General features: G+C 39.1%; 4 protein-coding genes across 4 annotated transcripts; 2 read left to right on the top strand and 2 right to left on the bottom strand.

Moving 5' to 3' along the window:
• Nucleotides 1–1,747: 1,747 nt before the first annotated feature.
• LOC126786962 (SKP1-like protein 14) lies at nucleotides 1,748–2,278 on the top strand. The gene has a single exon (XM_050512916.1). The coding sequence runs from the start codon at nucleotides 1,748–1,750 to the stop codon at nucleotides 2,276–2,278; it is 531 nt and encodes a 176-aa protein (XP_050368873.1).
• A 734-nt stretch (nucleotides 2,279–3,012) lies between these two features.
• Nucleotides 3,013–5,310, bottom strand: LOC126788746 (FT-interacting protein 3-like). Its single transcript, XM_050514762.1, has one exon. It carries the CDS (start codon nucleotides 5,308–5,310, stop codon nucleotides 3,013–3,015), a length of 2,298 nt encoding a protein of 765 aa, XP_050370719.1.
• Nucleotides 5,311–6,985: 1,675 nt separating this feature from the next.
• Nucleotides 6,986–9,483, bottom strand: LOC126787126 (nuclear transcription factor Y subunit C-2). The gene is made up of 2 exons (XM_050513056.1): nucleotides 9,217–9,483; nucleotides 6,986–8,071 (listed from the first exon to the last, which is right to left on the bottom strand). The coding sequence occupies exon 2, from the start codon at nucleotides 8,009–8,011 to the stop codon at nucleotides 7,190–7,192; it is 822 nt and encodes a 273-aa protein (XP_050369013.1). The 5' UTR covers nucleotides 8,012–8,071; nucleotides 9,217–9,483; the 3' UTR covers nucleotides 6,986–7,189.
• A 2,269-nt stretch (nucleotides 9,484–11,752) lies between these two features.
• LOC126786961 (GRAS family protein RAD1-like) lies at nucleotides 11,753–13,377 on the top strand. The gene has a single exon (XM_050512915.1). It carries the CDS (start codon nucleotides 11,758–11,760, stop codon nucleotides 13,375–13,377), a length of 1,620 nt encoding a protein of 539 aa, XP_050368872.1. The 5' UTR covers nucleotides 11,753–11,757.
• Nucleotides 13,378–13,817: the final 440 nt, after the last annotated feature.

The following is a 13,817-nucleotide window of genomic DNA, read 5'->3' as shown; positions in this document are numbered from 1 at the left end:
CTAGGCCGGGAAGAAGGAGCTGATGAAGTTCTATGCTGAGTACCTGAAGAGGTGAAGGGTGGAAATGTTGATGTAGATTGTGACTTTGTGAGAGAAATTCGGAAGTTGTTGCTTCTCTTTTTTATCTCTTTCTATCGTAAGAGTTCTCAATTTTTTCATTGAAATTTGTACTTTAAGTTCATAATCTATCGATCATTGCTTGAATTGATGCAAGTTTGGGGAGAAATCTGGGTGTTTAGGCATATATTGATACAAATTAAATATATATTATGAAAGGTTCTAAAAAACGCTAGACGTTAGTTGAGCAGAAAATTAGGGATTAGTTCCTAGAGGACTAGACAGAGATTAGGTGGTTTTTTGTTTTTAACTATGAATGCATATATTTATATAAAAACAAGAATATAATTAGTATTATAGTGTTCAAATATAGTGAAAATACTCAAAATGTAGATAAAATGTTCAACAACAATGATACAATGAAATTCTAGAAATTGAAAAGCATTGTGATTTTGATTTTTCCAAGTGCATGCTTGAAAAAAAATTCAAACTCAAGCCGCATAGGCGCCGATTAGACGGCCTAGTCAGTCGATTAGACGAACTAATTGGTTGACGTTTAGCTTCCCGCCTAGCTTGGGGGACTAGGACATAATCAGGCAGTGTGTAACAACCTACCGCCTAGGTGGGGACTAATCGGGTCTAGACAGAGATTTTTAGAACCTTGATATTATGTACTTAAACATATATGTAATCAAATGCCCATTTTTTTACCATTTGGTCTGACGACACCTCTCTTATCTCGTTTTTATAAGTAAGAGGTCGTAAGTACGTTTAACTCACAATATACTCGTTATAATATTTGAGTTTTTTTCTTCAATTAAAGAAAAAACTCAAAAAGTTTTCTGATTTTTTGCGGCTCATATGACCGCACAGGTTACACATCAATGATAGCGCTTTGCTAGCACTAAATATTGAACAAGCACAATACCATTGAAAACAACGTCCCAAACATCACCTCCCTTATCTCATCTACAAATAAAAAAAAATATTCTTATTGATTGAAAACCACAGTTTCCGATAGATCCAGAACGCTTTCTTCCATAGTTATAAAGTTTCAAATTGATCGATATCTAACAAAGTTGGGCATCAATATATATGGGCTTAGGTATGGAGGCCCATACCCATGTCTAGTTAGTACGGACCACGAATAGTGGCCAAGAACCTTTTTTTTAAGGGGTCGGGGGAAAGAATGAAAAATCCCCCAACTCAAATTATTCAATTAACAGAACATCAGAGTTTTGTCTTTGGGTTACAGTAATAGCATTACAAAGAACCTCGTAAAGAACATACTGAAAATAACTAGACTTTCATCTGACCAAAATGCATCAACATTAGCAATACTAACAAGCTGAACTAACTTAGCCACGTTTGCTTCACGATAAATGTGAGTCAGGCTTGTAGGACTTAAGAAAATAAGGTGTGAATACGCACTCGTAAACTCCGTAAAGGTATTTTTTTTTTGCAAATCACAATATCTAAAGCTATTAATAAAAAAATCCAATTTTAAGTAGGAATAACAATCAATTACGTACCTACTTAAAACAACACGTCCAATGCACCACCCCAAGATAACTCAAATAATAACATACTTCAAGAAGCACCGACAACCTCGCCCTGAGACCCCTCCATTGCAAAGCTTCAAGTCTCTAACCATTCTCAATCAATCCACACATCAAACCAGGCAGCAGCTATGTCAACTCCAGCGGGCAATCAAGAAAACATCCCCACCACCGTCGCTGAAGACAGCCAGAACAAGATCGTGGTACGGACAGCAGACGGCAAGGTCTTCGAGTTGAAGAAAGAAGTGGCCATGGAGATATCTACCATCAAGGCCTTCATCGAGGAGGACAATATCTCTTACGAGACGGCGATGCCCTTACACAATGTGGAGAGCTGGGAGTTGGAGAAGGTCATAGAGTACTGCAGCAACTATGTCGACCTCAAAGGCAAGGACAAGGAACTCAAGGCCTTCCAGTCCGAGTACATTAAGGACATGAGCCCTAAGAGTCTACTGGATCTCACCAACACGGCCAATTACTTGGAGATCAAATATTTCCTTGACTTCCTCTGTAAGACAGTGTCTGATCAGATTAAGAACAAGGATGTCGACTTTGTGAGGAAGCTCTTTCAATTGGAGAATGACTTCAGTGGTGAGGAGTATGAGAAGGTCAAGGCAGAACATCCTTGGGCTCATGAAAACCTTGATGATGATTTTCATTGAAGGTAAGTAATTTTCTTTTGCTTTCAATAAAAGAATCGCAGAGTCGGAGGATTTTCTGATTTCTGGTCGATTTGGAATTAATAAATGAAGAATATGTCGATTATGAATCATCATAGCTTTACTTCAGTTGGTTGGTTTGCCGTTTGTACTGATGCATTCCTCGTTGGGTTTGGCCAATTTATCAGAACTCTCAAGAGTACGTATGGCTTCACAATGCTCTTACGTAAAACATTAAACTTTAAAGTCATAACTAAATTAAACATGTGTCATGACTCATGACTATATGGCTCGAGCGATCGAGTGAGAAAAAAATATTGTTCATCTTTGCCACAATTTGTAAGATCAGATTAAGAACACGATATATACAATCCAATTATAAACAATCCAATCATCAGGCCAACATTGAAGTGTCTCTTCCGCGCTGTCAATTACTTGAAAGTTGAGGTTTGCAAGAGATTATGTGCCGGATCATCAAGAACAAGCTGCTCGAGTATTTCAGGGAATTGTTAACAGAACAAGTGCTCAAACAGTTTCAATAAGGAAAATTAATCATCTCCATGTACTTCTTGAGGAAAGCAAAGACCATATCGATATGAAAACATAGGCAAACTGCTCCAAACATCTGATCATACAGAAGGCCACATGTAATCAATCATATTTTTAAAGAACAATTCTCTACGCGTACGAATACATAAAAGAAAAGGAGTGAAACGAATAATTCAATATCAGAAACCTCAAATCATGGTATCAGATTTGGCTGGCATCCTCTTGAGAAAGTTTTGTGGGAATGAAGGGAGGTCGATACGCAAACTCGGGTGCCTTAGCTCATAAAAGATTGCAACAATGGCTAAGACTCTGAAAGGGACAAGGAAAGCTATTACCCCAGCAACAAAAGAAAAGATGACAAACATACATGTAGCTCTTGGATCCCTCCAGCTCACCAAAGATTGAACTCTCTCCCCTTGATTTGCTATGTCACCCAGCAATGTCTGAATCTTTCCCCCAAGGCTTCGAAGTTTATCGTACCTCATTTTTAGTTCAATAATGTTAGTTTGTTCTGATGGAAACCGATCAAACTCTTCAGCCAAGTCTTCTAAAGTTATGTTGGAGGCAATAGACAATTTGGTGTTTATGTATGCAATCTGTCTTGGCCTTGTCCGATATCGACAAATCCCTATGCCACAGAAGTAGAAAAGAATAGTGGGAAGTAACACACCAGGAAAGAAAAGCACAAGCAAGAAGAAAATATGGACGATCACCGTGACAATGGGATTAGTCCATTTGCGGATATTCTCAAACCATTTGTAAATAGCAGCAAAGCCATCAAAGAGTTTGACGATCCTGGTGTAATTGGCTTTGCCTCTTCTAACGCTCCATTGATGTGCATTGGCATCCAGCATGTAATTCACAACCTCTTTCCTTAATGGTGGCTCAGCCCGACTTAACCTTGATCTGATGACATGAGCCGCTTGGTCTCTCAAGATATGAAGCTGAAATGTAGATAGAGGGAGAATGTAATGCAGTTTGGGGAGCAGAGGCTGTGAATATTGATTGAGCAAGTTAAGCAGAGATGAGCAAGAAAATCTCACAGCCAGTTGGATTTCACCCGTCTTCTTTAAACCAGAACGTGTTAGAACCACAAGGGGATAAGAATTTGTGTAAACCTTATTAGTTTCGAGAGTAGATAGACGAATCCTTACCTTCCCCATACATGAGTCCTCTTTATCATTACCACATTGTAGATGCTCATTGACAAAAACTCCAATGGTAATCACAGTACATGGATCGTAGACTCCCCAGGTATATTGCTCATTCCATTTTGGTGCCAAACTATCAACAACTGTCCTTGTTTTCACCCACTTAGTCCCATATTTTGCCACACAATATGGCCAGACTTGATTTGAAGGCTTATTGTTCTCAATAGGTGATAGTCCAGTAGCACTCAAGATTCCCAACTCCAGAACCCCGATAGGAGGTCTCCACAGTAACTTTGATGATGGGAGAAGATCACTAATATTACTAATAGGCTCATCAATAACATGGTATCCCCCATCCAAACTAACCCTCATGTGGAGCTTACTAGCAAACCTCACATCAGTCTCCTGGCCCTGAACCATGACAGAAAGATTATACCACTTATTCGCAGGAGGAGCAGCACCGATCCTCTTCTCCACATCGCTTAGAGGAATCACACACATCCCTATACAATGTTGATCCCTTCCGTTCACCAACTCCACCACACTCACAATCAACGGATCATCAAATGGTTCTGCTGCAACAAACATTAGGTCTTCATTCCACTCTGGGTTTATACTTTTATTTTTAGAAACTCTAGTCATCGTACTCAAATTTCCAAGATATGCTTTTACCAACAACTGTGATGTCTCTACCTTACTGAATTTTAGTATCAGATCCTGAGCTTCTATCACATTCACTCTAAGATACCAAAGCCTAGGTGAAAGATAAACTTTGGAACGCGTAGTGGAAACACAATCCCCACTGACTGCAGCAACATCAGCCTGCCAAGCTTCTGAAAATACCTCGTCTGCCTGCGTTCCAAACCAAAAGGACAGCATCAACTCTCCAGGAATCTTAACCCCATTTGGACCATCAAGTCTGTACCATTCCGGTGCCAAAGCACTATCCGGTGGAACTCTCAATGGAGCCTCAGGAACAATGAAAGAAAACTTGCCAATGGTAGCTGGACCTTGACCATCCACGACAACAGCCCTGTCCTTCACCAAAATCTCCATAGTTATATCTTGGATTCTGTCTTTGGAGAAAGCAAACACCTGGTTCCATACTGGGTTTGGAGTCTTCTGGAAGGGCCTTGTGCAACCTCTATAGTTTCCAAGCTTCAGTTCAACAAAAGGGTCACAGGAAAGTGGCAACTCCCTGGCTTTCACAACCCTCACATACAAATAGTGCATGTGCTCCACTAGATCAAAATTAGACACTGGACCGGAGGAGACCCTCCGGCCACTAATGTTCGGGCTGGTTTCCTTGAGGGAAAAGTCTTCCTGATTAGCCATTATTCACACCTGCACTAACTGTCAAATTATCAAAACCAAACACAAACTGAAACCATAACCAATAATATTCAATACAGGCAGGCATTAAAACCAAGAACCAGCTTTATCTCAATAATTCAATATTCTGGAGGTGACATACAGAAAAACAACAAAGCTGTTTTCGTGATTAGATAAACATCATGACAATAAGATAATCTTCGAAACACCGATGAATCCAAAACTTTCCAATTAATTGTTATTGGAATTGAAGGCCAGAGATATTCACATTTTACTTTTCTAAAAACAATATTGTCACCAGAGCAAAGCAAACACAGACAAAGAAAACATTAGTATCTATAAATCTCAACACTGTCAAGCTTCACCAGAAAAGCAATTACGATTATAAACTTGAGCGCTTATCTTAAAACTTAAAAAGGTATCAGAAACCAAAAAATACGATTACAAGCATTGATCTTTAAACAAAATGGCACACAACCAAGCACAAACTATTATTTCTATAAATTAAGTATTATTGGCGTAAACAGAGCGAGCAATTTGTGAATGTACGTACCAGAGAGAAGAGGATCACCGGTAGAAAGAGCTCTGTATAACAGAAAGAAACTGACAAAGAGCTAAAAGAGCCTCTGGAGAACCTAATCAATTGGTGTGGCTGTCTTAGTTTATGGCTTAAATAACAGAGGAGAAACAGAGGAGGAAGCAGAAGCCTTTGAAGTTCTGCAGTTAGAAAAACCGTAAAAGAAAAACCCTGCAGTTATAAACGAATCAAAAAATCAAGAGTATTTTCAGGAAGTTGTAAATACAAATTATAGAGCTGGTTAAATGCGGAATATTTTTGAAAAGGTAAGAAGATCAATATGGGAGCACGTTTTGGATACCGTTAATTACTGATCCAAAAAGTTTTTTTCTCAATGCATTCAAAATTTTTTAAAAGAGACAATCGTCCTGATTTATCTGTTATTCGACAAGTTGTAACAAATTAATCGTGTGAAATCATCTAGTTTAAAAATGTAAGCTCTGTAGTTGAGAAGCTACCATTGCTTAAATTGTAGGACATGATTTTGCAGTGATGGCTGAGTACCAGGTATGTGCTTCTCTCGTTTGTTTTGCAGTTCTTCCATAATCTATAAGATATATTACGGTTTCAAGAAGATGCATGTGAAGGAGGCAAAATTGGTTTGCCATATATTGATATTGATATCCTTTTTGTTTGATATCCTGATACGCTGTGAAAAGCATATTAACAGGAAGTACAAGAAAACCATTCTACTTTGGAGACAATTTTCCCTTTTAATACCATCCATAGATTACATACCTGGGGGCTATGGATCCAATGATTATGATTCCAAAACTTCGGATAGAAATCACACTTCAATTTTAAAGAATCCAGCTATAATATGCTCACCCTCATGTTCATAGCACACAGGTAGCAGCAACATTCAGCCATTTAATCTGATCCAGACATCCAGTTACACTTACATGGAAGTAGGCAGTTGATCTTCCGACACAAAAAATTATATTTTTCTGCTCAGGTTATTTGAGCAGAGATGTTTACATAAGTTAGCAATTCAAATTAGCATTGATAACACTATAAAATCTCAGTAGACTAAACAATTTTCAGACTTCTAAATCTCTCTTCGTCCGCTACCAAAGCAAACTAATTTAAGAGAAAGTCATAAGCAATGATCGGACGGAATAATAAGCACACCTTAAGGTAAGTTTCACATCAGAAGCAATACAAGCGCATAGATAATATAACGACCTAACATTTGCTGACCACACAGCCTACTTGGATTTAGGATCAACTAACACAACACTAAACTCAACTAACAATTAGAAACTATGCCTGGGAACGGCTTTGAGAGTACCTCAGCAACAATTGCTAATTGTCTGTTTGCTGCTGTTGGGATTGTTGTTGCTGCTGTGGCAGCAACTGCTGAGGTTGGGATGGAGCCCAGGGCATGAAAGCCATAGATGACCGAGGCTGCTGAGCACCATATATTGTCGCTTGATCCACTGGCTTCCCCATGATCATCCCAGGAGCACCAATAGGCTGCTGTGGAACAAAATAATATGGAATATCTGCCGCAGAACCCATCACAGGTATGCTGGCCTTGGTCACTCCAAGTCCCTCCTCTTTTAACTCATCTCTTGGGATAATGTCAACCAAAAAATCAAACACATCAGTCCTTGAAATTGCAGCCGCAATATCATTCTTTTGTAATGTCCTTCTCTTGTTCTCTTCTGTGTGAATCCATGAGCGCAAAGTGAGCTCCAAGATGAATATTTCACATGCCTTTGCAAATATCACCGGAGCCTCAGCAGATATCATTCGGACATCCTCATCAGCTTTCATGATTTTCTTAATTCTAGCAAGTGGAAGGCTGTGATTCTTGAAGTCAGTTGTTTGTTCAATGTCATGCATTTGGTTGCCCCAGAACACCTGAAGCTGCTGCAGTTGTTGCTGCTGCTGTTGGCTGTGGAAGTGCTGAGCTTGCTGGTAGGTAATCTGATGTGGGGAACTAGAGAAAGTCTGGGGCGGCTGTGTCAGAGAGGGCATGACAGCAGGATTTCCAGAAGCCACCATAGGAGCAGTTTGGTAGGACGGAGGAGCATATGACATCCGATCAGAACCAGAAGCAATACCAACCACAGGCTGCTGCTGCTGCTGCTGTTGCTGTTGTGTTTGTTCCAAGTGATCCATGTTTATATGTTCAGCAATGGAAAAGTATATTCCTGTCCTTATTATTCTCTAGTCACAATGCTGTATAAAGAATAAGCAATGAAGAAAATAAATTAGAACATACACAGACTCTATGAGATAAGATTATAAAGCACAGGCACACACAAAAAATGTGAACAAAGCTCCACATTTATCGAGTTGGGTGGATATCTTTTCATGCCTGACGAAACAAATTGTTTCTTTCTCTGATTGAGAATATAAGAGACTGTCAATGTTGTAGCTTCTAGATAACTGGTGTGAAGAAACTTCTAAGATAAAAACGAACGTAAAAAGAAGGCAGGAAAACATTACAGATAAATCGAAGAGCTTCCCCACATCAATAACCCGTTTCTGTTTTCTAAATGCTAACCATGACTTGTAGTTACATTTTCTCTAATATATACATGCTTCTACAAAAGCCTATGCTAAGGCTACCTTACTTCAGTATTAATTTCTTCAACACAAAACTATACTTCAATTGTAACCTCTAGCTCTAATATATCTACCACCTTTTTTCCTAATACATCTGAATGGAACAATAGAAACCTTTAAACCCTCACAGATGCAAACAATCTTATCAAGGTAAACTGACTTACTGACCTCTCCCACCTTCACTACAAAAAGTGCCTTATTTCTGCAGAATATCATTCCTGATGACTTGTAATCACAAATACATAACCAAAGTCATCAAAAACACAAAGCCAAATAACACACACCCCGAAGTAGAAGAACCTATCCAATTGATCATATGATTCGTATCAAACCCCAAAAACAGCTTAGCTAAACATATTAAGGGTCATCATGCAGATTGCACAAACACTTAACAACCGCATGCCTTCAAGTTTCTACCAAGTAAAGCTCAAATCAACCCAAAGATGCAAACTTTATAAACTTTGCTCCAAGATAAGAAACTCAACTAGTTCAAATTCACCTCATCCACATTCAAAGCCCCTAATGCAAACACTATCTGGCAGCTCAGAAAACAACACCAAAAAAGATCAATCTTTTATGTTTATCATCTTCACACTAATTGAACCCACCAAGATGTAAAATTTCCCACTTTCAGTTCTTACCTAATTTTCCCATCACCCAAAAATAGAATACACAGAAGTAAAGCAACAACCTAAACAAGGGATCTAGCAGTAAAATTTCACAAAAGAGGCCCAAAAAGACAGTAAAGTTTTTACCATTAGAGCTGAGGGGAAAATCTTGTTCTTGGCAGAAACCCTAAGAAAAAGGTGAGAAACTTAGAGAGAATTTGGGGGAGAGTTTAAAAGGGAGGGACAGAGGGTGTTTGAAATCTGGTTTCTCCTGAGAGAGAGAGAGAGTGAGTTGGGGGTTCTGGTTGCAGCATCGCTAGAGTGACACGTTTCGAGCGGTGAGAGCTCTGGCCAGTGTTCTTGGGCCTCCACGTGGCTGGAATGCTTTGGCGCTGACGGTGGAAAAGTATGGTTTCAGTGAATAACTGCCTCCTAAATCCTAATTTGCTCACCCGTGATTATCTCTCAAATCAAATGATATGTGTCTATTTTAATTTGACTTAACTATAGTTTTTAATATAAATTTAAAATAATTAAATTCTAATTTTTTATATTAAATTTCACTGAACCCTTTTTAAATTTATTGTTTTAATTTTCATTATATAAAAATAATTAACATTAATTCATTGTGAGTTTAATGTACCAGATAAATAGTTTCACATCCTCTTGAATTCTTTATCCTCATCTTGATCTCATCGTCATCAATGGCCATACATGGACGAGCCCAGAGCTTCAATTATAATTTGTTCATATAGTATATGGGTTTAGATTCCATATATGCGAGCTTGCTACTTCTTCTTCTTGATATTACCCATGACTTTCACAATTTACAAATATAGAAGCTTGAAAGTGAAGACAATAGTCAACCACGGTGGTACCAAATTACACTGTTCATATGGGTTCATTCATTCACTTCAGTAGATGCATAATGAAATTTTCTTTTGATTGAAATCCAAAAATGAGTTTGGGTTGAATTTGTTGAACAAGAAAAGGAGACAAAATCTGAGTTAAAGTTAAAATTAATTGAAATCATATTTATATTTTGTTGAATTTGTATTCTTTATTATGGTTAAACTATAGTTAAAAAAAAGACACATGTAATTTGATTTGAGAGGTGGGTACATAATGGGTAAATTATGGGTGGATAACAATTTTACTTCCGAACAAGTCGTTCCCGTCAACGGGCCGGGCTCGGCATGGCCCGGGTCAATAAATTTAAATAAGTGCAGAGCCGGGTATTTTTAAAAATACGAAGATCCAAGCTCGTCCACCTAAGGCGGGCCTTGCGAGTTTTTACGGGCCCAGTGAATTGGGTGTGTCGTGTGACTGTGATCCCAGTCATCCCCTATGTGTCGCGAACTTAGTCATTTGGTCACCACACTTCAGTTCATGTGGCTCTCTCTCTCTCTCTCTCTCTCTCTCTCTCACACACACACACACATTAATGGGGGTAATGTATTGAGATCGGTTTCAGATCCACCCAATTTGTGTATGAATTGTCTAATTTCTTCTTTACAAGCTTTCTAAATTTAACCGGATCGACCTACTGAGGATGACATGCCTATTTGTTTGTTTTAGTTGCCATGGTGTCTTTGCACTATATATATACATATACATATACATTTGTGTACTTATTCATTCTATTTCTATCTAGAACTGCTTAAATCGGAAAATTAAGGGCGGTCTCATCGGATCCCTACTCTAAGTACCATATATATGGACTAGCAAAGAACACAACACTTCTTCCTACCATATATATGGACTAGCAAAGACCACAACACTTCTTCCTATGTTACCAAAAAAAAAAACACTTCTTCAAAGCTCAGTTTTCTCAACATAATAACCAGAAGCCATCAAATGAATGCTTGCAAGTAAAGGCCACCTCCTAGATGTCTCATTACTTGTTGGCCGACTCATGTGAGAGTATGATTAATGCCAAAAAGCAAACGACACCAATTAAAAACAACGGACCCCAGAAATTAGTTGTGGTTACCGACCCTAGCCTCCAAATCTGTTTGTCTTTCAAGGCCGGCTAGTATGCTTTGCTGTAAGATATGCTAACCTACCTTTCCTAGACGTTTAGTTAATTACAGATGTAACAAGAAGTTTGAAAAAAATGGCTCTCATTATGTTCCCTTTGAGGTGGAATCCAACTAGTTTGATGAACCCTAAGCAAAATGCCTAGTGTATTCATTGTGACAAGGTGAAGTTTTTTAGTGCATGCTTGATCAAATCAATTCATCTACATATTGGCTAAAACTGAGCTTGTGTTTTCATTGTTCAGTTTATGAATCGAAGATGAACTATATAGGCTCTGATGTACAACGAAATTTGTAGCTTTAGTGTCAAGGAACATATACCTACTCCCTCGAGAATTGGTAGCTCTATTGGTACCGAAAGATGGATACACTACCTTATGCTCGATCAAAGTCAAAATAACTATCTATACTTGTACAATCTTCAAAATTGTTTATGCTTAGAGTAGATAAATTATCTCAATGGATTAGTTTAATTTGTATGGGATATCATTGGTCATCACTTCTAAACAAAGAGAATATTCAAACTCGGCATAGTTAATAAAGGACGAGCTTTATACACATTGAGTTGGGGAACAACCCAAGTTCCAAATATCTAGCTAACCTAATAAACTTCCTTATTGTTGCCCTTCTCTCCCATAATCTGCTTCCAATGGAAGAGTTCAATGCTTGGCTCTCCATCCCATTCCATGAGAGTCTCAACCATGATCTCGCTATTCGAAGGTTCTGTCCAGCAAGACTTGAGCAAGAACGAGGAGGAGAGTGGGAGGAGATACTAAATGAGATTGAATATTGTTCACCCTCTGATGATTCAACCACCACTCCTTGCTTGCCTGCTTCTGAAGTTGATGAGTTTGTTGACAGCTTCATCAACATGGATAACTGCAAGGATATCGACAGCGATTATCAGTCCCTGGAGAAAGAACCAAGTAGTTTTGATTACTTCCAAGATGGGGTGCAGACATTTTCAATGGGGGATGATCCATATGCAGATGTCATGATGATGATGGAGGGAGATGATCAGATGGAGATGTGTGGCTCAGTTGAGGATTTTGGAGTCGTAGATGATCAAACTAGTATGGTGCCTAGTGTTGAAGAGGTGAGCCATGGTGTGGATCAAGGGCTTCACTTGGTGCACATGTTACTGGCTTGTGCTGAAGCTGTGGGATGCAGGGACACAAGGCTTGCAGAATCATTGCTCACTCAAATCTGGGCTTCGGTTAGTCCTCTCGGCGATTCCATGCAGAGAGTATCGCACTGCTTTGCAATGGGGCTGAAGTCTAGGCTCTCTCTTCTTCAAAATGTGAAACTAAATGGTACATTCAACAATGATACTATGGATGTGTCGACGATCGCAAGGGAGGAGAAAATGGAGGCCTTTCAACTCCTTCACCAGACAACTCCCTACATAGCTTTCGGTTTCATGGTTGCGAATGAAGCTATATGTCAAGCAGCACAAGGGAAGGAGACCTTGCATATCATCGATTTGGGAATGGAGCACACTCTTCAATGGCCATCGTTGTTAAGAACTCTTGCATCAAGACCTGAAGGCCCGCCTAAGAAGCTTCGAATCACAGGACTAGTTGAAGATCACAATGTCTTTGAGCTTGAAGCTGGGATGAGAGTCCTGGTGGAGGAAGCTAGCTCACTTGGGATACCAGTAGAATTTAACATGATCTCAGAGCCGGTAAAGCCATCACTTCTTACTAAAGAGAATCTAGACTTGAGAGAAGGGGAAGCATTATGTGTCAATAGCATAATGCACTTGCATAAGTATGTCAAAGAGAGTAGAGGGTCCTTGAAAGCAATCCTCCAAGCCTTGAAGAAATTAAGTCCTAGTGTGCTTACATTGGTAGAACAAGATGCAAATCATAATGGTCCGTTTTTTCTTGGAAGATTTCTCGAGTCTCTTCACTTTTATTCTGCAATTTTCGACTCACTCGAGGTGAGCCTCCCACGAAACAGCCCTCAGAGGATGAAGATAGAGAGACTTCACTTTGCAGATGAAATTCGGAACATTGTTGCCTTTGAGGGATTAAATAGGGTTGAAAGGCACGAAAGGGCAGACCAATGGAGAAGGCAATTAGGCAGAGCAGGGTTTCAAGTTATGGGATTGAAGTGTACAAGTCAAGCCAGGATGATGCTATCTGTTTATGGTTGTGATGGGTACAGTTTGGCTAGTGAGAAGGGTTGTCTCCTCCTTGGGTGGAAAGGAAGACCCATAATGTTGGCAGCTGCATGGCAAGTGAACAATGCCTCTTCCACTATATGAATTGCAGTTGTTTTGGTTTAGTCGATTAGTAGAATCATTTTTATCTCGCATGGGAAGGATTGACAGAATAAGGTAAACTAATGATATTACCAATTTGGTTTGCTAATAGTTTTTCTCTGCTTCCAACATTGGAGGTTTGTAATTGAAGTTTATTCAGTTCCATTTGCCATCTGCCTGGTACTCTAGCAACCAAGGTAAAGTCTGTTTTCAAAGTTTTCAGTCTCCTACATTAACCTTTAATAATAATCCAACTGTACATCATGTATAAACTTGAAGTTTTCAATGCTTCTGCTTCATAGCAAGTAGCCCTTGCCTAGAAAAGAAGGTAAACTTCAGTTGGGTAATGTTTAGATATCTCATCATCTGAATCAATTAGGTTATCTAGTACTACAAAGATCAGGATTTTCAAATTTAATGTTTTTCTCCAGAGCTCTTTGGAG

This window comes from Argentina anserina, chromosome 3, assembly GCF_933775445.1.
Source record: "Argentina anserina chromosome 3, drPotAnse1.1, whole genome shotgun sequence".
Classification (NCBI taxonomy): Eukaryota; Viridiplantae; Streptophyta; class Magnoliopsida; order Rosales; family Rosaceae; genus Argentina; species Argentina anserina.
This window is presented reverse-complemented; position numbering and strand designations above follow the sequence as displayed.

Bases quoted from the DNA above. Each gene is read 5' to 3' on its own strand.
- LOC126788746 (XM_050514762.1), bottom strand. From the start codon at position 5,310: ATGGCTAATCAGGAAGACTTTTCCCTCAAGGAAACCAGCCCGAACATT.
- LOC126787126 (XM_050513056.1), bottom strand. From the start codon at position 8,011: ATGGATCACTTGGAACAAACACAACAGCAACAGCAGCAGCAGCAGCAG.
- LOC126786961 (XM_050512915.1), top strand. From the start codon at position 11,758: ATGGAAGAGTTCAATGCTTGGCTCTCCATCCCATTCCATGAGAGTCTC.
- LOC126786962 (XM_050512916.1), top strand. From the start codon at position 1,748: ATGTCAACTCCAGCGGGCAATCAAGAAAACATCCCCACCACCGTCGCT.